We start from the raw sequence: 27,681 nt of genomic DNA on the forward strand, positions 1-27,681 counted from the left end.
AATCTGCTTTTATCTTTAGAAATGTCAACTCATATGGTAGATTACCAAAAGTGTCCGACAAAGTGCCTGAAAGATGGGATTAGCGGGACACTGTTCATGGCACCCTGAGCTATCTGCCAGTGCCCTCATACTCTGGGAGCCCAAACAGGGAATTGCAAAAAGAGGAAGAAGTAGGGCCACTTTAATCGGTGTTATGAAGAAGGACACCGGCCTTGATAGTATTAATGAACTGAGGACAGCCATGCAAGAAAGACAGGTTTGGAGGTACAACTTCATTTCTGGAACCCGAGTTGGCCTAGGCTGAAGGTAATACATGCCCTCGAATTAGTAGAAGTCATAGTACACGGTTGTAGTAGCTTTTATCTTTAGAATAAGGAAAGACACATTCAGTTATATACTGAACCAGCTGTGTTCACATCTTCTCAAGAAGGATGCTGCGTTGAGAAACGGCCATCAGTCTAGACCATAGTCTAGCCATTACATTGTGGAAACTTGCCACCAATATCGAGTACAGGACTCTGGCAGGATTATTAGGCATTGGACGATCTACAGTTTGCGTGATTTTCTTGGAGACAGTGCAAGTACTTGTTCACGAATCAGCTATTTACTCACACCTTAAAGAGACCGACCACTCATTTAATAACAAGGATGCGGTGGTTCTTGACAGAGAGACCTGTTGGTTTGAACGAGGCATAAAAGAATCGATTTGTGAATGAGTGAAGGAACCCAGCCTCAACAGGAAAGGGGGGCCTCCATTTCAACCTTTCACATGCTTGGGACTGGGCGATCTGAGATATTCTGAGCCATCTTTCACGCACTGAAAGCGCATCAGTGTGTGACTACAGGGGCATCGAAAAGGGAATGCACAGAATGCCATGTCACTGTGTATAATTTGATACGGCACTATCAAACAATGCATGGCATCAAGAAGGAAGCTGCAACAGACAGATCAATTGCAGAAAGCCGGGCAGATGGGCATGGCAGAGGTGGAGGGCCAGCAGACAATGCTAAAATGACTTGTCCCATGCCAAACTGCCAGGCGAGGGTCCATGCCATCGGGTCCATCAAAAACCAAAAGATGGTAATATATCATTTTAGAATTTAAGGTGATTAAATTTTTGGAAGTAGATCAGTGTATTTTTGACTTAAGTAGTGATCCTATAACATAATTAGAGCCCTAGGGGTTTGATACTTATTTTGAGATTGAAGAATAACATTAAATGGAAGCACCCTATATGTATCAACTGGGAGTGTGTCAGCATTTTAAGTTGTGAAATGACATCGAAAGAAAGATTTCATGGATGTTTAGAGAGTACATGATGCTACCAATATGAATCATCAGCCTCCTTTTAGATTCAGATGCACCATGTTAACAACTTGGAATGGTTCAATACAGAATTAATTTCAAACAATAAACATGTAATCCTACAATTATGACACTCCCACTTGCTGTCTGTGAGAGTTGCATATAACCATCTGTACAACTTTATATCCCCTACCGAAGCTAATGGTAAAAGCTGGATGAAATCCGAAGGGGTGGGGAGCCATGCATCCTGAAAAAAAGTAAAATTACTATTTATCTCTGAAAAGGTCCCTTCCCCCAACCTTTCCCCATCCCCATCCACACCTTCACCATTTGGGGCCAAATAGGGAATAGACATACAATATCACATATAAGGACCATTCTTCCATTGAAAGGACGCCAGAAGAAGCTGAATGTTAAATCAGCAAAACACCACTCCAGTTTTGTGATTGAGAGTAATTTTGGAGATTACACTTTAACTGATTGACTTTAACTGAGTGATAATCTAAATCAGTTTATTCGTTCAAAAACTTCAGCAAAAACATATTACGTACCATACCTAGTGGACAAAGGCTTCAGGTATGCCCTAAATGTACACATTGTAATTTAAATTACCTTGATTTCCCTATTAATTATTATCAAAAGTATAAATTTCTAAATCTTAAACAGTGTACAATGTGCATTTCATATTTGATATCATAAATTATGATCTTGAAAGATAAATGTGTGGTATCCTCATGTACATGTATGTTATATCTAATAATATAAGCCTACTTGCTGACCAACGGTGATTTGATATGGCGTATCAACATGTTGGTGTTTATTCAATCATCCACTCTGTTTACTAGTATAATCTAGATTAAGACAGCCAGATTCGAGAAACCTTCCTATGTCCCTACCCCCAAATTTTTGTCTTACCACACGTCATACATAAGGCACATGGGGCACATGAGGTGTTTTTAGCTAAATTTGGAAATAATCCACGACCTAAGTTAATACTTTGTAGAGTTTTGGTAATTCTACGTTGCTTTAATTTTGTCTTTTCTGAATAGGATTCTCAATGTTAGTTAGATTAATTAGGTTTCCATACATCTAATCTTAGTTTCTTTTGTATTTCCGCCTTTTATGTATAACAGTATATTAATCATATAATTTGTTGTATTATGTGTGGGGGCAATGCATCCTACAATCACTGCTTTTTAACATACCTCCCCATTTCCTTACACTTAAAATATTCTGTAATTTTATCTTCTATTATGTATTGTGATGTAATTTATGTATTCAATTTCTGCAAAATATCTAAATGTTTCTGCTGGAAATAGAGAAAAAAACTAAATAATGAAAAAAAAAATGTCAAATTTCCTTTGTCTGTGTTCATCTCAGGACCACCTCCATCCCTTTGAAGGCAAAATTAAGGCTTCCCACAAGTTGCAGGAGCTATCGACGGATCACATATCCCCATAAGAGCTCCAAGGGATTTCCATACCAATTACTTCAACAGAAAAAGCTTTTATTCTACTGTACTGCAAGCAGTAGTAGACAAGTTTTTTGACATCGCTGTGGATTGGCCAGGTAGTGTTCACGACACCAGAATCTTCACAAATTCACAAATTTCACAAAGTCTGCGAAATGGCACCCGTTTCTCTCTTGCACCACAAGTTATCAATAATGTCCCTGTTCCAATTATGATTTTAGGTGATCCTGCATATCCGTTACTACCAAATCTTATGAAACTATACAGTGACACTGGTCATCTCTCTCCTCAACTAAAGAAATAAGGGCAAGATATCTTGGGTTTAGCATCACGCTGCTGATCGGGCTAATTTGTGGATTTTCTGTGTCCACACATGCAAAAAACTCGAGCTTGCAATCGCGATGTAAATCTCGAGATTTGCAACCCTCTAATTCATGTACGTGTGAATATCCTTGTTGAGTATGTCATTAGGCGTTTTCACATCAGCCCGATATTTCGAAATAGCGCGCTATTTTCTGACTTGGGAAATTATCCCGATCACGAAATAGCGCGCTATTTGATAATGTGAATACAAATTAGCGCGCTAATTGATCGAGAAAATTTTTCAAGTCCAACTCGAGAAATTTCCGAAATAGCAGGATAATTAATGCGAACTAGCGTGCTATTTGATAATGTTCCGGCTGATGTGAATAGGAAATGAAATAGCGCGCTAATTTGCGATCGCAAAAAATATCTCGAGCTTGGATTTTTATCGGGCTGATGTGAAAACGCCTAATGGGAATTCTTTGTATTACATTCCTCACCTCGTCACAATGAGAAAGTCCTGGGGAATTTTCTGTGTGTTTTGGTTGTTGCTTAAGCATCCCCTTTCATTTCCTTGTGATGAGGATGCCCTGTGCAATTCTCAGTATCTTTTTTTTTTCCCCTCATTTGGCCATAATGAGTAAGTCCTCAGGAATTCTTTGTGATTCTATTCCTCACCTTCATTACAATGACAAAGTCTCAGGGAATCTTCTGGGGTTTTTTTAATCCTCATTTTATCACAATGAGGAAGTGAACATGCTAAGGATGTAATTCTCTGTAATTCCAGTCCTTGCCTTGTCATGATGAGGCAGTCCTGAGGAAGTCCTTTGGAGGTCTCATCCATTCCATTCTTCATCTCTTCATATTGAGGAAGTCCTGGGGCAGGGCGGGGCTCGTCGTCTCCTCCAGAACTTCCAGCATAGCTTTTCCCTGTCACAGTGAAGGGAGATTAGTCATCATCATTCAGCAAGCTATGTCAGGATTTTATTAAAGGAATGGTACAGTTTCGGTTGAGATGGGGCTACAGGTTTTTAATGTTTTTTTTTTTGTGATGATTTTTTTGAGATAATGAGAAACCTCTTATGAAATATGACAGAACATATAAGAGGAATTCAAAGTCCATTTGATGAAAACTGGTTTTGAAATGGTTGAGATATCCAAAACAACGCAATCCTAATAAAAGGTGGGACCCAAATTTTATTAGGATTGCTTTTTACTTCGTTTTTGGATATCTCAGCCATTTCAAAACTGATGTACTAATGAACTTCAAAGTCCTCTTAAAAATGTATGCTCTTTAACATTTCATAAAGTGGTTCCTAAGTACACCTGTATATTGCAAAAAGTTAATTAAAGGTTGAATCCTCACCTCAACCAATTCTAAACCATCTCTCTAAACTAAAATTTTAAACTTGAACACATACAAGCCATGCATAGATGTATTGTACCTGGTAAATATCATGGATATGATTACTTGAGATAAAAATGTTTTGTTTTATTCAAATCTCGTACACGTGTGTATACATAATGCATATATACACACTGTATGTATACATGAAATTACGAAAAACAGTAATTCAGCATTATCATCACCACACTCGCAACTACAGTGACTGTCATCTTTGCTCAATTATTACAGGCTCTAGCACAATTTGATATTAAAGAATAACAAAATCTCCTCTTTAACTTATATGTATATGAGACAGACAAAGAGAAAGATAAGCAAATACACATTAGGGCTCGACACTAACTTTTTTTTTTTGTCTGGTGGCCCCTTCAGGCCACTAAAATCTTTCAATCTGAAATTTTAGTGGCCTGAAATACAATATGTACAATATGTAGCAGCAAAAGAAACATTATATTTTGAATCTTACATAATATATAACTGCCTAATCGGGCCACCAAAAGATGAATTTGGTGGCCCAATATGAATTTTGAATGGCCCAAGGCCACGGGCCACTGGGCCACCGGGCCACCACTAATGTTGAGCCCTGTATATATACATTGTACATATGCAGGTAGAAACATAATTGTTTCGGTTACTCACCATTTAAATACTTTGGTCTTTGAAAAGATATTTTGTGTTTGTTTGATTTTTTTTCTGCATAATTTGTCTATGGTTTTCGTTGTTTTGTTTTGTTTTGTTTTTGTTTTTTAAGGCTAACCAACAGAGCTAAAGAGCTAAATAATATACACTCATCAGGGCAATATTCAGCATTACATACATATCAATATGATTTCTAAAGTCCATCCTCGGCACAGACCACAGTTTTTTTTTTATACTCACCATTTTGATGGACGCTCTCCTCTTTCGCTTACGGATGAGTTTGAGGAGAGGTTTGTAGACTGCTTTGTGAAGCGTCAGCTTTGAGTCAAATGCCTTCAGGCCTAGCCTGTAAAAAATAAAAGCACAAATGTTATAATGTACACACACACACAAAAAAAATGCAATTTGGCATTTCTGGCAACACATACATCTGTATCTAGGATGTTTGACTGATGCACATATGGTGTAATATGATCAAGCATACCTGACTGTGGTTGTTAATTGGTGCTTACATGGGAAAAAAAAAAAATCTTCTTCAAATAATGTTTGTTTGTTTTTTAAGCAAAGTGAGAACAGAAACCACAGGCTACTAGGCTACTGAAAAAGTGGAAATTTTCGCAGTTTGGAAATTTTTGAGCATTTTCCTTGACAAGAAACTATCGCAGAAATAAAAGCATGCAAATATATTTTTCGTTGTCATATGTACCATTTTTTTACCGTTTTGATTCTGCTGAATTAAAATCACATAACACTCACCATACTCAGCAGAGCACAAAGAAAATTACTCACACAAAAGTATCCATATTTACAGTATTCGAAACCCCTGCAAAGTTAAGAGTTGGGATGGGGGGGGGGGGGGGGAGGGGGAGAGCAGGGATTAGCCAAGTGTGATTGGAAGGCTATATATGGTACAATTTTTGACAGTGAAAAAAAAAAGGCCTTAGTTTGCTTTCCTACTCCACAGACTGCCTCACCATGTGACAGTGTTCATCGTCAGGGGAAACGTCGTCTCCACCTCGTCACTGTTACCGGGTAACCTAGCAACCGCCATGGAATGGAAGCTTCTCAGGCAGGCCATCAAAATGTCTGCAAAGATGAAAGCATAAACACAAAATGCAACAAAACTCCTGTTACTTGCAACTAATCCATTTTCTGGGAATGATTGTGGAATTTAGGGATTGAGTGAGTATTGAGTGTGGAACAAAGTCTAAGAAGATCTCAAAATTTCTTCGGGAACAATTTAACAATCACACCAAGAGTTTTACGTCAGGGATGTTGACTATTAGATGCTCCTAGCATATGTTCCAACTTTACATGCTATTATCCGCACCAAAGAAAATCTCCAACAGGTCATTATTCACATCATGTAAACTCTTCTTTTCTGATTTTCATATAATCTAAAGCCCATATCATAATAAAGCCAACCATCTGGATTTTTAATCCAACTGCTCGCATCACATCATGAGAAATGGCGCCATCTCAGTTTCATTTTTTTGTTTGTTTTTTTTTTTTTGATATGTGCTGGCAACCAGTATTTGGTGAAAGCATGATGAGAAACTTAAAACTTGTATAACTTGCCCATTTTCGGTTCAATTTTGGTGAAACTTAATAGTATGCTAGTCTGTTCTTTTGATTTGAGTTTATCCATGACAGTCAAATTTTAACAAGGTGACAAATACTCTACACGCTGTTATTTTTGCGTACAGATATTTTCGCGATTGAGAATATCACAAAAATTTTTGCGTGATGCTGTTATTGCGAAGTGACACCAAAGACATCACAAGCACACTAATTTTACTCTAATGCATGGTGACATTTTCATATGTCGTTAAAATTGTGGTCCAACAGTGATTCGCGACATTCACGAAAATTAAACCCTGGCGGAAATAATAGCTTATGCAATAACATTTTTATGATGAGACTCACTGAAGAAGTGGTGCACTGGGGTGGTCTCTCTCACTGTGCCAGGCAAGCAGTGATAGAAGGAGTGGTAGCGTGTGGCAAGCAACAGCAGCAGGTGGTAGCTGTTGCTGACAATGGTGCTGAAACTGTTAATCTAGGCAGATGAAGTGGGAAAAAGTCCATCTTTCAGTCATGTCTGAACTGGATTCTTAAAAAATGATTAGTAGATGCAGCAGAAGCTCAAATGAGGGTTTACGTTCAGTGAATGGGCAAAAAAGGGCCAAGATTTTGACAGTAATATGCCAAGAACACCCTGGAAACCTGTAACTACTGGCAAAAATCAGATGCCTGCTGGGATTCATATTAGCAATTTCAAAAGACATATACTTTAACACTCCAAAGAAATGCTCTAAAGACTAGGCTTTCGTGATCCATGACAGCATAAATGATAAAATTTATCAAAATCATACTTTGAAACATAAATCATACACCAAATAAAGGAAGAAATGTCATTTTTGGGTAGATAGAGCGCATATTTTTAAGACTGGTTTATTTTGTTGGGTTTTTGTGTGTGTGTAAAGTTACCTCAGGATCAAGAAAAATGCCAACACTCTTTGCTCTCAGGGACCTGTACAAAGACAAAGGAGAAATATATCATCATTCTTTTTACCTTTGGAATCACTGACAATGTGACAACTCCAACAACTTCTTATATTAGAACACATTCCTATCAATTCAGGGCTGCACACTAACCCATTTTTTCTACTGGTCTGACCTGTGTCTCTGACCAGTATGTACCCAGTTTTTCCATGTTTTACTGGTCCATTCATAAAAAAGTTACTGGTCCGACAGTGATTTTTACTAGTCAGGGGCCGTCAGACCAGTGCAAGTGTGCAGCGCTGTTTAATGCATCATCATATACTATCTATAAGAAGACTACTTGCTCTTGAAGAAAGTGGGGTAAAAAAAAAAAAAAAAAAAAGAGATATAAGACAATTAATAATTCCTCAATCCATCAGTGAAGATGTGTATTCATCGCCCCTCAGCAACTCTCTAAAATCACAGTATCACAATGGAATGTACATTTTCTCTTCTTCATTTTTTAGTATAGGCAAGATCAAATTTAGGCAATCTTGGGGTTGCCTCCCTTTCTAATCAAATCCACAAGTGTGGGATTCTGGTATTCAATACAGCCAAATAATTTATATGATTACATCATAAAAGTTTATCTTGGTTATAAGAGGGAAGAAAAGCCAAATATCTCACCCAACTAGTTTGACCCTCATCTTCTGGAGCGGCGCCTCTCCATCAGTGTGCATCGTCAGTGTGTAGCGTATGCCTGAGTGTTTTGTGAGAGCGACAGTGAGAGAGAAATAAAAAATGTTCCACTCAGATTCAGAGAATTTCATGAATGAAAGATTGTAAAAGATATATACTGAAACTGAATTGTTTAACTACTAGTCGGCAGCTGTTTCTAAAGGAAAATAAATGTGACTCCAATTCAAACTTCTCATACACATAATGGCAGAGCTAGACTGTTGCTACTATTAAATTCTAGCGAAGTAGCAGTGTTGTTGTTTGTTTATTTGTTTTTTTTTATTCTCCTACGGTTTGCAGTTGTGTTTTCAAGTATTCTGTAAGTGTTCACTGCTTTGCAGTAGTGTTCTGTATTCTGAAGTGGGGTCCAGTAGGGTTCATTGCTGTTAAGTTACTGATGTTAAATACTAAAGTTAACCCTAAAGGGGCCGGGCTTTTTTGGCTATGCTCAGGCCGGGGGGGATGGATTCCGCCCCCCCCCCCCCCCCCCCCGAGATCTCGGCCATCGGTGGCGCGATCGCGATGAAATTTTGCATGCGTGAGACCTGCGTCATAATCTACAAGATGTGTCATAAGATTTTTTGAAACAATCAATTTCTAATTTTAATTAATTAATTATGCAAATTAAGCTCAAGATCATATTTTAGCCTAATTAAAAGCATTGAGAGTCTAATTTTTGGTCTGTAAATCTGTTGCAGCATATTCAACGATTGTACATCACAAAAACTTCCAAAATTAATTTCAATTCTTATGTATTTTATTGTTTTCAGAATTTCTTATGTATTTCTTTGTTTTTCAACTTTTGTTTTTTTCTTTGTTTTTTCACTGGAAATTGTCACTCACCACTTTTCTACCATAATTAGCACAAAACTAATCAATGAAAGTGATTAATTGTAAAAATAATTAGGTTTTTATGACTTTCACGACAGAGCACTGTTTTCCATAGGAAATGTACACAAAATCACAAAATTGTGCCCGTTTTGGGGCGACATTCCGTTACAAAAATGGGCGTGGCTTCGCAAAAGTACGCGCGGACGTCGCAAATTTGGTCTCAAAAGTTGCGCGAGACTTGAACAAACAAAGTCAAGAAGCCTCGCGATGAGGCCTTCTCGCGTAACAGAATTATAGCGCGAAACGTCGAGGGGGGGGGCGGATTCCGCCCCCCGGCCCTTTTAGGGTTAAAGTATACAGTTTCTTTTCTAACCATACTCAATGTTGGCAATGATTGACTAATTCTGGAAAGAGGAAACTAAAAAGTGCATGTTATAACTATGGTCTTGTACGTGTAAACGATCTTACAAAGTAGGAAAGCAAAGTGGATGAGGTTTTTCCATGCAAACTTGAGAATTCCTTAGGAACAAACACTGCAAACATTCTTCTATGACTCCTTATTTTTTACTACAGAATTATACAATGTCAATCTGTTGTATCAGAGAAAATAAATGTGGCAAAAGGGCTTAGCGAAGAAACACTGACTTACTGACGTTGCGATACTTTGAGTAGTCATTGCTGACCTCCAAGGTCTGAGGGTTGAAGACTAGACCACACCAAGGAAATGATTCTGATAGAGGATTGGATTTAAAAAAAAATGTTTGTTATTGTTTTTCACTTTTATTCATATTCATCATTTTCATAATGATCTGAAAGAAAAAAAAAATAAAACAAAAATGTTTGAAACGTGTTATTACATCTATCACAACTTTATACATAACACACAAAAAATGAATGCAAAATCGATTCATGAAATACAGAATGAAAAACATGAACATAAATATGCAAGTATGGTGTAATGAAGGGGAGCCATTAGCCAACAACTACAATGAATAAAGTCTTTCTACAAACCTGAAACACTCCCCATTAAAACTCTGATCCCACAATCTTGCATCACATCTCGATACTTTCATACCAATCTGATAAAACCGCAAGCATGATTATGAACTGTGTATATACACGGGTTTAACCCGCCTGGGAAGGCGAATCTGCTGTAGCTGACCTGATCCTTTGATTGAAGGCACTGGTGCACCACCAAATTTGAAGTCAAAGTTGACGAGGGTCTTGCTGGGATTTGCGCGACAGCCATACTGCTTCACTCCTAGAGAGATTGTTAAGGACACAATGTTGAGGACAAAATTTGTTGTTTATCTGTTGTCAAGATGTGTTTATGATGAATGTGTGACAAAACCAATTTTCCATACCATGTTTTTATACATATTTTGGACAAATAAAGAAAAGAAATGAAATGAATGAAATACAGGGAACATTTTCTGCTGGCTTGCAAGTGAAAACAAGAAACCATAAAATAAGATGAAATTCCACACTAGAAGATGAAATCCACCTGAAAATTAATTTGTTGGAGTAGAAGCAGAATAGTGAGAAGAAGAGAACAGTGAAAGTTTGAGCAAATCCTTATTAAAATTAAATGACTTTCCGATGTTTTGATCAATTGGTAATTCTGTGATGTCACATATGAGCTAACCCCCACCCCATTTGCTCTGTGACGAGAAATAAAGAATATCTGTATTAGCCAACTATCTCAACTATCATCCTCAGCATCTGTGCGCAGAATTAGTGTTAGCAAGTCAAGTATTAAATATCCAGCTCTCATACGTGGATAAAAGTTAACTTTTGTGATCCATGCTGACAAGTAATACAAGTCACATACCCAGCAATCATTACTGGATTTATGTTTATGGGTGACAAATCAGACATATAGCATCCAGCCACTGCTGTTGCATTGCAATCAGTATTGCATTCACACACTTGGTAACAAGTCACATACAAGTATCCCACAATCTTTAATGCAAGAGCTTGTATTTGTGTTCACACTCTAGGAGATAAGTCACACGAAAGTAAGTATCCCACAATCTTTAGAATAAGAGCGTGTATTTGTGTTCATATTCATCTTTACGAGCCATCAAAAGTATCCAACCATCATTCCTGGACTGCAGCCAGTTTTGCGCTCATCACATTCTCAGTCAATAAAACACAGGTATTTTAAAGGTCCAGTTCATATTTGGGAGCAGTGATTTAAAAAACGTTAAAGATATTACATTTGATGCATATGCGAGTCGGTCTGTTGTACCACAAAACATATTACCATATAAAATTTTTGCAATAAAGCCTAAAATATAAGGAGATATCAGTATATTTCTTAATAAACCGTAACTGTAGACGGTTAGTCTGGAAACATTTCATTATAACTATTATTCACATTTTGTATATTCAACAATACTTGACATCGATTTTACTGATTCAAATTTTTACAGAGGTTTTTTCTATCCCTAACTCACATTTTAGAACTATTTTAAATCACTATTGCTGGGTTTTTGCTTCATCTGCAAATGGTAAATTATGCCTTTAAACTAAAATTGTTGCCAAGTTAGAGACGATGTTTGCGTTCAGACCTGTGAGGAGGATGTGGAGGAAGCGTTGAGCTTTGTGGAGGTGAGGCGTGATCAGCAGGAAGTCATCAATCAGTCTCATCAGCAGCTAAATGGGAAACATTGATGGCAGTCAATGAGTTAGAGTGCAGGCATGTCTAACTTATCTCCCACCTGAAGGGAGCCCTCTCTAGTTTCGGAAGTGCATAGTCACAATCTCTCATCTGAATCAAACTCTTTTGACACAGTTATAACCACTAACGAGAACAAACAGCTACATAGGAAACATTGATGGCAGTGAATGGGTTTAGAGTGCAGACATTTAATTCCCACTTATCTCCCACCTGAAGGGAGCCCTCTCTAGTTTAAGAAGTGCATAGTCACAATCTCTCATCTGAACGAAACTCCTTGACACAGATAGACCACTCATGAGAACAAACAGAAGTATTATTTTACCATCATGAATGAGAGCAAAGGTTAGATTACGCTGTACACAGAGAAAATCAAAACTAGATAGTGCCAAGTTGGCGGAAGACATAAAAAAGTTCTCAAAGAATTTCAAATGAAAATAATGAAATCACTTTCACTCCTCACTGCTAGTACTAGTACTTTTAAGGCAGAATAAATTCAAACATACTTTTTACACTGAATATTAGCATCATATTAATTTGTGTTGAATGACTGGATAACTATGAATCTCTACAGGCCACAGATATTTACATTTTGTTTGTCTCTCACATTTGAGATTATTCTGTTTTCTACTAACAGCTTGAAATAGGCTAATTACCATTCTATCAATCTGTCATTATCAAACATGAAAGATTGAACCATACAAGGGTAGGCGGGGGGGAGGGGGAGGGAGGGGGAGGGGGAGGGGGGGAGGGGGGGAGGGGGGAGGGGGCACGGACACAAAAAGCAGCAGGAAACCTTTAAATTCCATGAAATATCTACAAGGTGTCCCATGTTTTCAGCAGCCAAAGTTTGTGCCTCACCCCATCTTGGTCCACGTCCGATAGGTAGCACCGCTCCATGTGAGCGTAGAAGAAGCTGCAGAGCAGAGAGGAGAGGATGGAGCCCTGACTGATGCCTTCCCGTCGCCAATAGCAACGCCTACCAATCTAAGAACAGAGCATAGGTAGCATCAACAAACAGAAACATTAATGTCATCATTGCTTAATATAAGTTTACCTACAGTAACCAACTTTGTCATTGCCACTGATGATCTGCAGTGCACTCCCGTTATAATGAAATTCCCGTTACAACAAAGTAAAAATTCGGGCCGTAACATTATCCGCTCTATGTTTTTTATTGTTCAATTGTTTGGATGTAACAAACTTTCAGTTTAACAAAAGAAAACTGCCGGTCCCGAAGACTTTGTTATAACAGGAATCCACTGTATATGGAAGTCTCAGAGAGGACTGATAATAGCTTGTTATCATCAACTACTTAGTGATCATGACAAAAGAAACTAATCTCATTTCAGATATATTTTCTTTGAATGATATTCTTAATAAACCCTTTATGACAGATGTCCAAAGCATTCAAGGAATATCAAAGAAAATTTTTGGATGGTTTCACTCCACATCACCAGATTATCTGGAGGTATAATCCCACATGGCAATTGTCATTCATATAGGCTGGATGATATCTTCAGAAAGACAGAAAAAAACAATGTTTACCTTGAGTGGGCCAACATAAAATGAATATTACCTTTTGTTTATTGCACAAGTTCACATCAAATGATGCAAAGATCTGACTGAGCAATGGACAAATTCAAAGAAGAGCCAGGTTCACCGACCTTCATGACATCTGCTGTCACATGCTGCCTTAACCGCTGGAGGAGGATTTGGGTGGATAGCGTCGCCAGGGAAACGTGGTTGATGAGGACGGCGTTTTTGACCCGGCCGCGCTGGGCCATGGCCAGGAGCTGGAGGTGGAAGCTGCCCGTCGTCAGCTCGGTGGTCACGTGCCGGTGGTACGCCCTCTGTAGTTTGCCTGACGGCGTGGTCATGACAGCAGCGTAGCGATGGACCTGGTACTCCACGGGTTTATCCTGCATTAGTCACAGATACGCAGATATGACAATGAAGCTTCGTGATATTGTTTTATCCCTAAACTGAATGATTTGGAGTTGCACTTTGAGCCAAAGTCATGATGACAAGCAGATGATGATCACAGCAGCTCTCATTCTTGTGTTTTTGTTGCCCTAACATTTTAATCGGCTCCATTTCTCATTTGCATTCTCCGACTCATACATTTCCCGAAATTTGGGGATAAAAAAATGCTGCTGTTCTCACTTGCAAATTCTTAACCCTATACAATTTTGAGTGTAACAGGTGTTAATGAGGAAAAGACTCGGTAAATTAGACAGTGCAGGATTTTCAATTTCCAAAACAATTATATGCTCATCTACCTCATCTTATGAGAGAGAAAAAGAACAATCCCTTCGTCTCCTAAAGGAGTTGAGTCAAGTGCTCCTTCATTATGTGGAATTCTCCTCATATTTTCTTCATATTGCTTCGCTAATGTGACATTACATATTTTTGTACCCTTTTTATCCAGCAATGATTCAACTGAAACTTTAAAAATTCAAAACTTCCCAACAAATTGTCTGATTTTCTTCAATCGGATCTGTTCCGGTAGTTCTGCATGTACTGCATCCACATACCTTTGAGGTAAATCCCATTTCGCCATGACTGTTTGTATTCTATACTGGACCATTTCACAGTTCCAATCAAAAGCAAGAAAACAAAAATGTCTATGAAACAACTTGCTAAAAACAAACAATGACAAAGAAACAGACATTGAGAGGATTGGAATCTTCAAAAGCTGAGCATATCAATATCCTGTACAGTTCAAACGGTTTTCTTCCCTGAATGTGAGACTTGATAGATATCATCAAACCTTTCTGCACAGAAGGAGCGAGATGATCTGCAGTAATTTGCTGTGAATGATGGAGTCGTAGCACTTCTCAATGTCCACCTTCACAAAGTACAGAGGTCTGTGATTTAAAAGAGCATAGAATCAAGAACATAATTTATATTTGCTGGCTCTGTCACTATTTCTAGGGAAGGGTAATTTCTTTAAAAGGAATTAATCAAGCTTTTACAGTGATGGGGCACAGGTATACTTACTCAAATCGCCATGATAATTCTTGTCTTAGGCATCGCTTCTTACTTTTGCAGTGAAATTTGTTTATTTGCTTGCTTGATTGTTTTTAATAGAATGGGACAAAATACATATAACATTGAAGGTTTAGAAGCAAACTTATCTGTTTTTTGTGGTGATGGGACACACACAAACACACACACACACACAAATCAAATATTCATGCTAATTCTTGTCTGAGGCATCACTTTGAACTGTTTCCATGGTATTTAATTTGTGCTTTGTTTTAATAGTCTGGGTTTGTTCTGATAGAGTGGCTCAGATTATAAGTTAATGGAAAGCTTAGAGTTGGGAGAATTTAATCAGGCATATGCGGAGATGAGTAACGGATGTTTGTAAATGTCCATATCAATTCTTTTCCTCGGCATCTTTTCAAATCACTCAATATAAAGTTGCCTCAAACTGTTTTTTGTTTTTTCCTACCTGTTGTCTCCTCTAGTTTTCCTGTCATGAACAAAGGCTGCCATCTTGCCGTGGATGCAGTCTGTACCTAGTAGAGATGCTCCCAGGAGGGAGGGTTGGCTGGTCTGGATAGGAATGGAAATGTTCACATATCATATCTAGTTAAATCAAATTAAACTAGAATTATCACTGAAGGTGATTAATACCCCCGCCCCTAGTGTCGCTCTATAGTATGTGATGTCATGAGGGAATGACGTTAATACCAAGTTTGTGCACTTGTTGAACTGGAAACAGAATAATTTTAGTTTACTGTACAATTACAGAGTTGACATTGAGTTCCACCAGGTTTGGGTAAAAAGTGTGGTTACCATGGCAATGCATTGTCTGATACAAACACAAGGGACATTTTGCATAACAACACTTAAAGGCCATCATACACACCAAATTTGACCTTCATAGCTTGGTTTATTTTGATACAAAAATGAGTGGTTACCATGGCAACACATTTTCCCTAAACTAACACATTGGTGTCTTGTAAAACTACACTTCTAGATCATGATACATACTAAATTTGACTTTAATTGCTTGAATGATGAAAAAGTTACTCGATCTGCAAGGTTTTGGTAAAATTGTGGTTACCATAGCAACCGTTTGTGTGACAAACACAAAAATTATGTGTTCCACATCTATACCTCAGGGCCATAATGCCTACCAAATTTGGTTTCAATTGCTTGAAAACTGTGGAGGAAGTTCACTCCACAGGATTTTTTTTTTTTAAAAACATGTTGTTACTATAGCAACGCATTGTCCGATACAAATACAAAGGACATTTTACAAAACTACACTTTAAGAGCATCATACACACCAAATTTCACCTGCATAGATTAAATGGTTCAATTTGATACAAAAATGAGTGGTTACCACAGCAACACATTTTTCTTATATTAACACATTGGTGTCTTGCATAACTACACCTCCGGATCATCATACATACTAAATTCGACCTTAATTGCTTGAATGATGTGGAAGTTATTCAATCCACAAGGTTTTGGTAAAATTTGGTTACCATGGCAACGCTTTGTCCGACAAACACAAAAATTATGTCTTCAACATCTATGCCTCAAGGCCATGATGCCTACCAAATTTGATTTCAATTGCTTCAAAACTGTGGAAGTTGTTCACTCCACAAGATTTTGAAGAAAACATGTGGTTACCATGGCAACACTTTGTCAAGTACAAACACAAAGAGTGTCTTGCATAACTACACCTATAGATCATCATAGATACCAATTTTGAAATTGATTGCTTAAATACTATGGAAGTTATTCAATCCACAAGGTTTTGGTAAAAATATGGTTACCATGGCAACGCATTGTCCGACAAACAAACAAAAACATGTCTTGCACATCTATACCTCAATATCATCATTTCCCCTAAGTTTCATTTAAATTGCTTCAAAACTGTTGAAGGAGTTCGCGTCGCAATAATTTGCAACAGACCGACCAACCGCCCGACCAACATCACGGTGATTCCTATATACCCCCTTCACACTACGTGTGGCGGGGGTATAATCAAATCAAAGCAAATCAAGCAAATCAAACCAAACCAAATCACACAAATCAAACCAAACCAAATCACTTCAAATCATATTCTTTCACTAAAATAACTACTCCTACTTCTTCCTTTCATAATTTTTTCTTCCCGAGTATTAATCTCCTTTCTCTTCTTCCCTATCTTCTTCCATTAGTAAAATCACCTCTTCTACTCTTCCATTTTATGTCAACTTGCTACACATCAGTTCAGTTCCTCTTCTGATTTCTGTTTCATGTTCCTTTTCATCCTTTTCCTTTGTGTGTGTGTGTGTGTGTGTGTGTGTGTGTGTATGTGTGTATTTTCAATCAATTCAATTATTCTTCTGGTCTCTCTTTTGTTTTATATTTCTTTTCATTTTCCACCTCTTCTCTTTATCTTTAATCAATTCAGTCCTTCTGGGCACCGTTTCATCAAAGTTGTCAGCGCTGACAAGTTGTCAGTCTCTGACAATTACCATGGTAACAGTCAGTGACCAGAGTTTCTCAGCCAATCAAAACAAAGGATTTTACAGAAATTGTCAGAGACTAACAACTTGTCAACACTGACTAAATTGATGAAACACCCCCAGGTCTCTCTTTTTCCTTTCATACTCCTTTTCAACGTCTTCTATTTTTCCACTTTGAATTCATTGGCAAACAGAACAGAGAGCTAATAGGTTCAGTTCTTCATTTGCTCTCTCTCTCTTTCCTTTCATATTCCTTTTTATCTTCTTCTTCATCTTTTTCCATTTTAAATTCATTGGCAAACAGAACAGAGAGCTAATATGTTCAGTTCTTCTTCTGCTCTCTCCCTCTTTCCTTTCATATTCCTTTTTATCTTCTTCTTCATCTTTTTCCATTTTAAATTCATTGGCAAACAGAACAGAGTGTTAATATGTTCAGTTCTTCTTCTGCTCTCTCTCTCTTTCCTTTCATATTCTTTTTTATCTTCTTCTTCATCTTTTTCCATTTTAAATTCATTGGCAAACAGAACAGAGAACTAATAGGTTCAGTACTTCTTCTGCTCTATCTCTTTCCGTTCATATTTCTTTCATCTTCTTCCTCTTTCTTTCATTTTGAATTGGCAAACAGAACAGAGAGTTGACAGGTTCAGAATAGAAAGAAAGTTCTAATGAACTGATCTTCCCTTTGATACAATTCTTCATCTCCTCCTCTTCTTCCATTCTTTCCTTCTCCCTTTCTATCTATGTCTAATGTGGCCCACATTAAAGGCATAATTTACCATTTGCAGATGAAACAAAAACCCAACATTAGTGCTTTAAAATAGTTCTAAAATGTGAGTTAGGGATAGAAACAACCACTGTAAAAATTTGAATCCGTATAATCGATGTTAAGTATTGTTAAATACACAAAATGTTAACAATAGTTATAATAAGAATGCTTCCAGACTAAACCGTATACAGTTATGGTTTATTGAGAAAAATGCTGATATCTCCTCATATTTTGGGCTTTATTGCAAAAATTTTATATGGTAGGATGTTTTGTGATACAACAGACCTACACATATGCATCAAATGTGATATCTTGAAATTTTTGAAATCACTGCTCCCAAAGGTAAACTCGACCTTTAACACCATTCTGTCAGTTATGGCTTGCCATCATGAGCTTATCTCCATATTCATTACCCGATCTTCTGGAAAGGTAAGATGCCCCAATGTAGATCTGATTGACAAGCAGCACATATTAATATTTATATGAATATGTGAATACATGAATATATGAACACATGAACATATGAACATATGAACATGTCAACATATGAATATATGAACATATGAATATATGAACATATGAGCATGTGAATATATGAATATATGAACATATGAATATATGAACATATGAATTTATGAACATATTAATATATGAACATATGCATGTTTTGTTAGGATGCATATTCATGATGGCTTTCACTATGATAAATCAATTCATAGTGATGGAGCTCTCAGTGACATATCATATCGCACACTTTGGTGTACTCATTGAATATTCATTGCGGGAAATGCATATTCAATAAAATGTTATGTTGTGACAGAAAGGGATAACATTCAAAAGACATTCTCATTGACAGAGCAGGGATATAAATAATCAAGTACAAATCATGAGTAGACATGACGGCAATGAATATTCATGAAAGATCACCTTGTGGTAGGTCAAGACATCAAAGAGATCTTGAAGCAGGAGCCTGATACTTCTACCCTGGGCATTGACAAGAAAGCATGTGGACAAAATCATTAAAAAGTGTTAGAATGGCAATTTGAAACATGTATCAAAGGAGAATGAAATCAAAATGCATAAGTGGATCGAGGGAATTCAGAAATATTAGTAAAAGACATCAGTGAAGTTTGAGGAAAATCAGACAATCCGCTCAAAAGTTATGAACTTTTAAAGTTTGTTACAGCCATCACTGGATGAGAAGACTACATCCAGTCATCAAGTTGGAATCACATCAGAGCACTTGGCTTAGCTCTTTTAGAAGGCATAGGAATAATATTACGCTCAACATATGCCAGTAAAAAGTGAAAGGAATGTGTAAGGGTTTACAATTAAGCATCAACCGCACGCACATACAGTAGTCATAAAGTAGCTTATTATGCACGGACACGCGGTGGATGTTACTGGGTACACACAAGGGTTAGTGATATATCACTCTGTTACATTCATTGTGGCAAGTGATGTACTGATATTGTTAGAGTGTTAATCTGGCAAATGATTGTACCAAACATTATCCTTTGTAGAGTCAGTAGGAATTTTTGAGATGAAATTAATTGTGATATGTGTTTATGAGGTGTATCTGTCATTACAAAATATACAAAGTCCTTCCCCAGCAGTACCCAGAAAGAGGTGCAAGAAACAGGAAAGGTAATGTTAAAAAAAAAAAAGAAGAAGAATTTCTAGAGGAACAAGTGTTAATCTTCACCTTCAAGGAATACCCAAATCCAGCAAAAACAAAAAGGTTTAAAAACGTCTGTTTCACACATGCCTTCGTAACACAGGATGTCTTTAACAATCTCGTAGCTTGCTACAAATTGCCTGACATTTCAACACACTATGATAGCAAATTGTTTACACAGTATTGGCATGTCCCAAGAAGTTACAGGTGGATTGAACCAAGGAGGTTCAAGAGACGGAGTAACAGCAGTGTTATTCACTTTGATCCCATGTTCGATGCCGCCGCTCAACAATATTTGAAGCATGTGCCAAACAGGATCTGCCGCGTAGATCTATAGGAAAACAATTGACTTGTGTCTAATTGCATAATCAGCAGCCACTTTCAAAGGAAGACATGTCTTTGTGATGGTAATTACTTTTCACTATCCCTTCTTATAAAAGGTAGGTGGTACAGGCACGAGGATGCGCGAATGGAAATTGAGCAAAAAATGTGAAATAAAGAGGAAAATTACTCAACTGGGCATAGCTGGGCACTAATCTGATATATATATGTGTATCAATAAAGAATTATACGTGAAGATTATTCTATGATTGTTTCATTTGTGGAAATTAAGCAAACAAGAGATCCGCGGGTCTAGCGCTCACCTGAGTATCGCAAGTTCACCTTTCACGCAGTCACTAATCTAAATTATTCACAGCTCTACCAAAATTTGACCAGGCATTCTCAAGTAGAAGATGAAAATGTACAATAAGGGCCCAAATTTTTTAAGATTCCTTAATTATTGGGGATTGGGGCCCCCTGGGGCCCTCTGGGTGGGGCATGGTGCCTATTTTGATAAATTTAGATCCTGACCCCCTAGGGATGCTACCTGCCAAGTTTGACGAAAATCCATCATTAAGTTTTCAGGAAGAAGATGAAAATGTACAATTCAGGCCCCCATTTGGACCTTCCCAACCACCCCCTCCCCCAACCCTGCCCCCAAGAGGGGCACCCCTGGATCTCCTATGAACAAATTCAAAACTACAGTCATTAATGTACTCACTCATAGTATTATCTTAGCTCTATAACTTCTGATTCTAGAGAAGATTTTTAAAGATTCCTTCATTTTGGGGGTTTGGGCCCCCTGGGTGGGGCATGGTGCCCATTTTAACAAATTCAGATCCTAACCCCTTAGGGATGCTACCTGCCAAGTTTGGTGAAAATGGGTCATGGGGTTCTAAAGAAGAAGATAAAAATGTACAATTTAGGCCCCATTAGGACCCCTCCTCACCCCCCCCCCCCCCCCCCCCCGGGTCCCAAGGGGGGCACCCCTGATTCTGCCATGAACAAACTTGAAACTACAGTCATCAATGTACTAACTCATAGTATTAACTTAGCTCCATCACTTCTGGTTCTAGAGAAGAACATCTTTAAAGATTCCTTAATTTTGGGGGGGTTTGCCCCCCCCCCCCCTGGGGGGCCCCCTGGGTGGGGCATGGTGCCCATTTTAACAAATTGAGTTCCTAACCCCCTAGGGATGCTACCTGCCAAGTTTGGTGAAAATGGGTCATGGGGTTCTCACGAAGAAGATGAAAATGTACAATTTAGGCCCCATTAGGACCCCTCCCCACCCCCTCCCCTGGGTCCCAAGGGGGGCACCCCTGATCCTGCCATGAACAAACTTGAAACTACAGTCATCAATGTACTAACTCATAGTATTAACTTAGCTCTATCACTTCTGGTTCTAGAGAAGAAGATTTTTACAGATTCCTTAATTTTGGGGGTTTGGGCCCCCCTGGGGGCCCCCTGGGTGGGGCATGGTGCCCATTTTAACAAATTGAGTTCCTAACCCCCTAGGGATGCTACCTGCCAAGTTTGATGAAAATCGGTCCTGGGGTTTTCAAGAAGAAGATGAAAATGTAAAAAGTTTACGCACGACGCACGACGCACGACGCACGACGCACGACGCACGACGGACGACGGACGAAGGGCGATCGCTATAGCTCACTTGAGCCTTTGGCTCAGGTGAGCTAAAAAGTGATAAAACCAGCTTTCCAGGATGGTACTTTTTTTAAATATTTTTACATGATACAGCTCTGATTTACACTTTTGCACAAATTTCTGGACAGAATTGACTTTTGTTTTACATGCTTTATCACTAAGTGAAATTTCATTTCATTCAATAAATAGATAAGCAAAATATGGCCAACATTATGAAAACGTTCAAAATGAATCTCCAGATTGCTCAGCAAGATGGCGGCATTGAACATCGATCATCAAAGGCACAAGTGCACCTGGGGAATTCTTTTGTATATCAATAGAAATCTGACAACTGTTTGAATAATTACAGCCAGTTGGAACTCCAGGTATAAAACCTCCTTGATTGAACAAATTATTGCTCGGTCCTCAAGAAGAAATTTTCCATAAGTTCAAACATAGTTCATTAATTAGCCTGCCAATCTACTTTCACACGCATACAAGCAAACATAAGCACACGCACACATGGAGGCTAACACACACACATAGACACTGGCACAAAACCGCAAATGAAACCAATAGGAGTTTCACAACCAAAGAACGAAATATGAATGAACGATGACCACGAAGGTTTAAATACTAATTGCTGATTCAATACATAAAATGTACGACTGTACACTTCCTTACCGCAGAGATTACGGATGTTCCACAATCCAACCACATGTAAACAGCGAAACTACTTGTGTAAACTTCCGATTCACCTAGTTTTAATCATATTTCATTCAGGTCGGTCATAAGCTATCCCCTGCCATTCACAACTTGGAGAAGTGCCAGTAGTCAATAATGCTCATGCTTCGAGTACACCTCAGGAGATGGGGAAAGGAAATTCTTATCTGGGTTGCTTCCAGCACATGTTTTGTGTTTGTTCTGAAACCAAAACAATGCAAGTCCCAACGAAAGGACAACTCCGGCCAAGAGTTGTGAGCGTAATGGAAATTCCTCGCCCTGATTCACGTGCGGGGTTATACAAATCTCACATGGGTACATTCCATGTTTAGAAATGAGAGGCAAAAAGAATATCCCCTTGAGTACACTGCATACATAGTGTGGATTTTGTCTTCTGCAAGAAACAGAAGAGAAACAGATAATTGCTGATTCAGGAGAGGGAAAGCACAAAGACAAAATTCCAGATCAACATTTCTGATGACCTCACAGTCCTGTCTTTATTGCTACATCAATATTTTTCCCAATCACAAGATGAATTTTGCATTGTCAGAGTTCAGTATGTTACCTTTCTCTTAGCAGACAGCAATGAAACCAAAAAGGCAGCATGCCACTTGAGATTTTCTTTTTCTTATGACTTTCGATCCTGACCAGCAGAGCATCACTTTAGGCGCGGTCAGACTGGCAAAAGATCGCAAAGTTTAAGATTGCGAAGTTTAAGATTGCGAAGTTTGGGCCATTGGTACGCGCGCAAGCAAGAGTGCGCCGTCCGATGGCTAGTGATTGTGACGTAACAATGCACATCTGTACATGACAATGACCTCGCGCTTCGGAGGCACCGCCCACAAACAGATCGAGAAGTTTCATGGGAAGTTTCGCAGGAAGTTTGCGGTCACACTGGCAAAACTTCGCGATCTTAAACTTCTCGATCTTTCGCCAGTCTGACCGCGCCTTATGAAACAGTTTTCTCTTATATAATCTAATATATTAGTCTTCTATAATCTGTTGGTTGATTGCATCTTAATATATAATTTCTTCTCGGCAGGGACTACCACACAAGTCTATTTCTATATCTATACACATATACCACTGAGCAACCACCAAACTAGAAAATTACTCTGAGAGCGCAGACCTCTGCCAAGCAGCTCTACTTTCCACCGATGATCTTGCTCTTCCATAGAGATCAGTGATTTCCACCTATACATATGCGTGCTGAAAAAAATTGCCCGATTTTCCAATATAGTTCAAGCCTTTGTTACGTCATAAACCCTCAGCTGCGCAGCGCGCCTCGCCCTAGCAGAAACTAGAGCACGCACTTTAGTGTGCGTATGAAAACCTCAGCTTGAATTCCCAAGTTCATTGACCCTACCTGCCAAAATATTGAAAATCCTTCAAAAAATCCATAAAATTTCCAGATCACTACCAAAATTTAATCATCTGTTCCTTGTGTCATTCTCAACCTTCCCTGCAAGTTTCATCCAAATCCATGCACAACTTTTTGAGTTATTTTGCACACGAACAAACATACAAACTAACAAACAAACCAACGGTAACGAAAACATAACCTCCTCCCTTGGCAAAGGTAATGAAAAGATCTGTAGGCAGGGTGTCGAACTAAGCACTATTGCCAAACTTCATTTACACTCTCTCTGTCTGTGTCTGTAAGCTTACCTATTTACTCTAGTATATGTCCGTCTGGGTGTACATCTATGTGTGCCAACTTATTACTGTCCATATGTATATGTTTGTCCGTAAATCTGTCCATCTCTCTATATGTCTGTCCGTCCTGTCTGTCCGTCTGTCTGTCTGTTCATATGTCTGTCCGCCTGTCTGTGCATCCTGTGCATCTGTATGTATGTCTATCTGACCTTCTATAAATATGTCCAATTCTATGTCTGTCTGTCTGTATGTCTTTTTGTCTGTATGTGTGTCTATCTCTTTGCCAGTCCTGCCTGCTTGTGCATCTGTCTGTCTGCCAATCCGTCTGTACACTCGCAGTGTATATCTGTCTGTTTGTTGGTTTGTCTGTCCATCCAGTCATCTGTCTGTCCGTCCCCTTTTGTAAATATATATGTCTCTAAGTCTGTCTGCCAATCTATGTATGTCTGGCTATTCAAAAGTTTGAATGTGTCGCTTGTCTTGCTACTTGTGAGAGAACGTGAGATCAACATTCTACCAATCTAACCTTCTTCTCTGGGAGGGAAGACTGGCCCATCTTTGTGATGGGGCGGAGGCTCTTGGTCTTTGAGATGAAGCGGAGTCTGGAGAAGCCCAGGGTGTGTCTGGATGACACCATCTTCTCTGCTTCCACCTGCAATGATAGGATGAAATGTCTGAGATTAGCCTCACCTCAAAGCCATGGCTGCCAACCTCTCCATACAAAAAAAACACTAACAAACAAACAAACAACAAACTAACGAGAAAACAAAAAAAAGACTTTTTGATGCACAGTGAATATCATATTCTGCAGACAAAAATCACACATTGGTTTCAAAATTGGAAATTACACTTAGCATCAATGCTAGATCATATTTCAGAAAAAAAAAAAAAATCTCTTGAAAGGAATCATGTTTTTTGTTTATCTGCAAGACAGAAATGTACTAAATAATATGAGAATAAAACAATGATTGGCAGTTCTGCAAGGCCATTGCATAGTTTAGGCATGAATACATGTATGTTTTGAGTTCAAGATTAGCTTTTCTTGTAAGCATGTCTGGCAATGTAATCAATGGAATCTCTCAACTATGTATCATTGACGTTTACAGGGTTCTTTTCTTCTTCTTTTCTTTTTTTCAAGCCTAAATTGCCATAAATTCTTGTTGAAATTAGAATAGTGTTTTAGTATAAGCTTTGTTTGCATTTAAAGACTTTCATACCTGTGATATTGGTTTCATTATTCCATTTGCCACATATTCTGTAGAGAGAAAAAAATAATAGAGAAATCAAATGATATTTGATTGTCTCTACACCTTGCACCAAAAACAGAGCTAAACACAATACAAAGATATGTAACAAAAATTGAAAGCAGTAGTCATCAACATCTGACATTTGTCCATTTGGAATAAACCATATGAACTCAGACAACAGAAATCAGCTTTTAATATTGGAAGAATTTAAAGAAAAAGAAATAAACACTTCAGACATGTTTCACATCTATCTGATGACAAGAGAGCATATCTAGCACCAAAAAAAAAAGTCTGAGGACCAGTAAATACTTGCAGGTGCATCATACAATGATTAAAATTTTCATTAAACATCATTATACAGTTATCAGAGAGTATCACTGCTTTGACATCACCTTTTAATCCAAGCTTTTCCAACTTGAACCAGACCAACTTGCGATAGAATATCAGCTGATTTCGGGATTGGGAAGTCTCAGTTACGTAGAAGCACATCTAGGAATGAACAGACAGAAGTCATTGACTGGAATGATGGCTGTCATGGCGGCATGAGCACTTCACATGCGTATCCGAGCAATTACTCCCAGAGGGCAATTACCCCCCCCCCCCCCCCCCCCCCGGCTAAATACTGGTTAGTGGTAAGGTTAGAGTAAAGACTAGGGTTAGGGTTAGGGTTAGGGTTAGGGTTAAGCGTTTGGGTTAGGGTTAGGATTAGGTTCAGAATTAGGATTATGATTATGATTAGGGCCAGGGGAAGGGTCCGGGGCAATTGCCCAGGGGGTAATTGCCCTGGGGTCCTTTACATGTACCAACAGTAGTTATGTTGCTGAACATGTTAATGGCAAATCCAGTCACAGAAGGGGCTGGATGAGGATTACTGCATCAGCAATCACCAACGGGCATTGATATCCACAGCAGATTTAAGAGAGAGACAGCTATAAAACCTAGCTTATTTTCTAATCAGTGTAATTCAGTTTTGTACAGCAACAATAAGTAAATATTACTAAAGAAATGTATGAGCAGATGTCACAGCTTCATAAGGTGTTTCTTTTCATTTCAGAAGAATATGAGATAAAAAATGGATGAAAATGGATTTAATATCATACTTGAATGGAAGGAACAGCACAAGAGAGACAGCGAACAAAACAAAAAGGTTATAAAGAAACAGCATCAAAATGGCAGACAGGGTATATCCTACACCAAGGAAGTTCAAGAGATGGGGTTCCAACTGGCTATAACTATTCAAACAGCCATCAGTTTTTCTAAATACAGTAAATGGACAAAAGAATTCCACAGGTGCATTTGTGCCTTTGATGACTGGGGATTGAAGCCGTAGTCTTTCAGAGCAATCTGAAGATTCATTTTGAAGTCTAACATAATGTCGATATGAAATTTCACAATGAGGAACATATAAAACAAGAGTCAATCACTCAAGAAATATGTACAAGAATGTGAATCAGAGCTGAATGTTGTGAAGGTGTGTAAAATTGTGCCCACTGGAAAGCCGATTCTGAAAAACTGATATGGTACTTAAAGTTCTTTATAAATCAATATGTCAGATTGGTGTCAGGATATGCCCAATTGAGCAATTTTGATTTTCATTTCATCAATCTTTGCATTTAATTTCTTTTTGCACATTCCCATGCTCTTATCATTATGTATCACTTATATTCTTTAAGTAGGGATGACAAAAGGTGTTTATCATCGAGAGAGGTTGGTCATTTTGCAATAAAACATAAATCAATTATCTTCCTACATGTGGGGCAGATCCAGTTGGCACATACTTCAAATTTTATTGATTGGCTGCTTCAAACATGGGATTGAACCAAATATTACTGTTGTGACTCCATCTCTTAAAGGACAAGTTCACCTTCATTAACATAAGGATTGAGAGAATGTAGCAATATTAGTAGAACACATCATTGAAAGTTTGAGGAAAATTGGACAATCCGTTCAAAAGTTATGAATTTTTGAAGTTTTTGTGCAGTCACTGCTGGATGAGAAGACTACTGCAGTGTATGATGTCACATGCGTACAACAATATAAGGAAAATATAAAGAGAATTTGACAAAATTTCATCTTTTGAAAAAAGTACACATTCCCTTGACTCGTTACTGACATATGTTATGGGTAATATTATTCCCATTGCCTTTAGAAAGAGGCAAGTCAAGTGCTCTTTTATTATGCGAAAAAAGTGAAAATATGTTGAATTTTCTTTACATTTTCTTTATACTGTTGTACTCATATGACATCACGAGCCTTAGTAGTCTCCTCATCCAGCGGTTCCAACACAAAAGTTTTAAAAGTTCATAACTTTTGCATCGATT

The 27,681-nt window shown here is 38.2% G+C and overlaps 1 protein-coding gene across 1 annotated transcript in view; it reads right to left on the minus strand.

Moving 5' to 3' along the window:
- The window catches only part of LOC140244430 (uncharacterized), a 58,921-nt gene that overhangs the window by 9,312 nt on the left and 21,928 nt on the right, over positions 1 to 27,681 (minus strand). The window contains exons 13-29 of the mRNA XM_072324069.1: positions 25,753 to 25,849; positions 25,331 to 25,368; positions 24,640 to 24,765; positions 19,025 to 19,081; positions 15,315 to 15,418; positions 14,628 to 14,724; positions 13,522 to 13,776; positions 12,716 to 12,841; positions 11,748 to 11,832; positions 10,337 to 10,435; positions 9,824 to 9,904; positions 8,293 to 8,365; positions 7,612 to 7,654; positions 7,051 to 7,180; positions 6,099 to 6,210; positions 5,365 to 5,470; positions 3,875 to 4,010 (exon numbers count right to left, since the gene is read on the minus strand). Coding sequence (XP_072180170.1) covers positions 3,933 to 4,010; positions 5,365 to 5,470; positions 6,099 to 6,210; positions 7,051 to 7,180; positions 7,612 to 7,654; positions 8,293 to 8,365; positions 9,824 to 9,904; positions 10,337 to 10,435; positions 11,748 to 11,832; positions 12,716 to 12,841; positions 13,522 to 13,776; positions 14,628 to 14,724; positions 15,315 to 15,418; positions 19,025 to 19,081; positions 24,640 to 24,765; positions 25,331 to 25,368; positions 25,753 to 25,849 — 1,707 coding nt within the window. The 3' untranslated portion in view covers positions 3,875 to 3,932. The remainder of the gene's footprint in view (positions 1 to 3,874; positions 4,011 to 5,364; positions 5,471 to 6,098; positions 6,211 to 7,050; positions 7,181 to 7,611; positions 7,655 to 8,292; positions 8,366 to 9,823; positions 9,905 to 10,336; positions 10,436 to 11,747; positions 11,833 to 12,715; positions 12,842 to 13,521; positions 13,777 to 14,627; positions 14,725 to 15,314; positions 15,419 to 19,024; positions 19,082 to 24,639; positions 24,766 to 25,330; positions 25,369 to 25,752; positions 25,850 to 27,681) is intronic.

The sequence above is a fragment of the Diadema setosum genome, chromosome 21 (genome assembly GCF_964275005.1).
Source record: "Diadema setosum chromosome 21, eeDiaSeto1, whole genome shotgun sequence".
Lineage (NCBI taxonomy): Eukaryota > Metazoa > Echinodermata > Echinoidea > Diadematoida > Diadematidae > Diadema > Diadema setosum.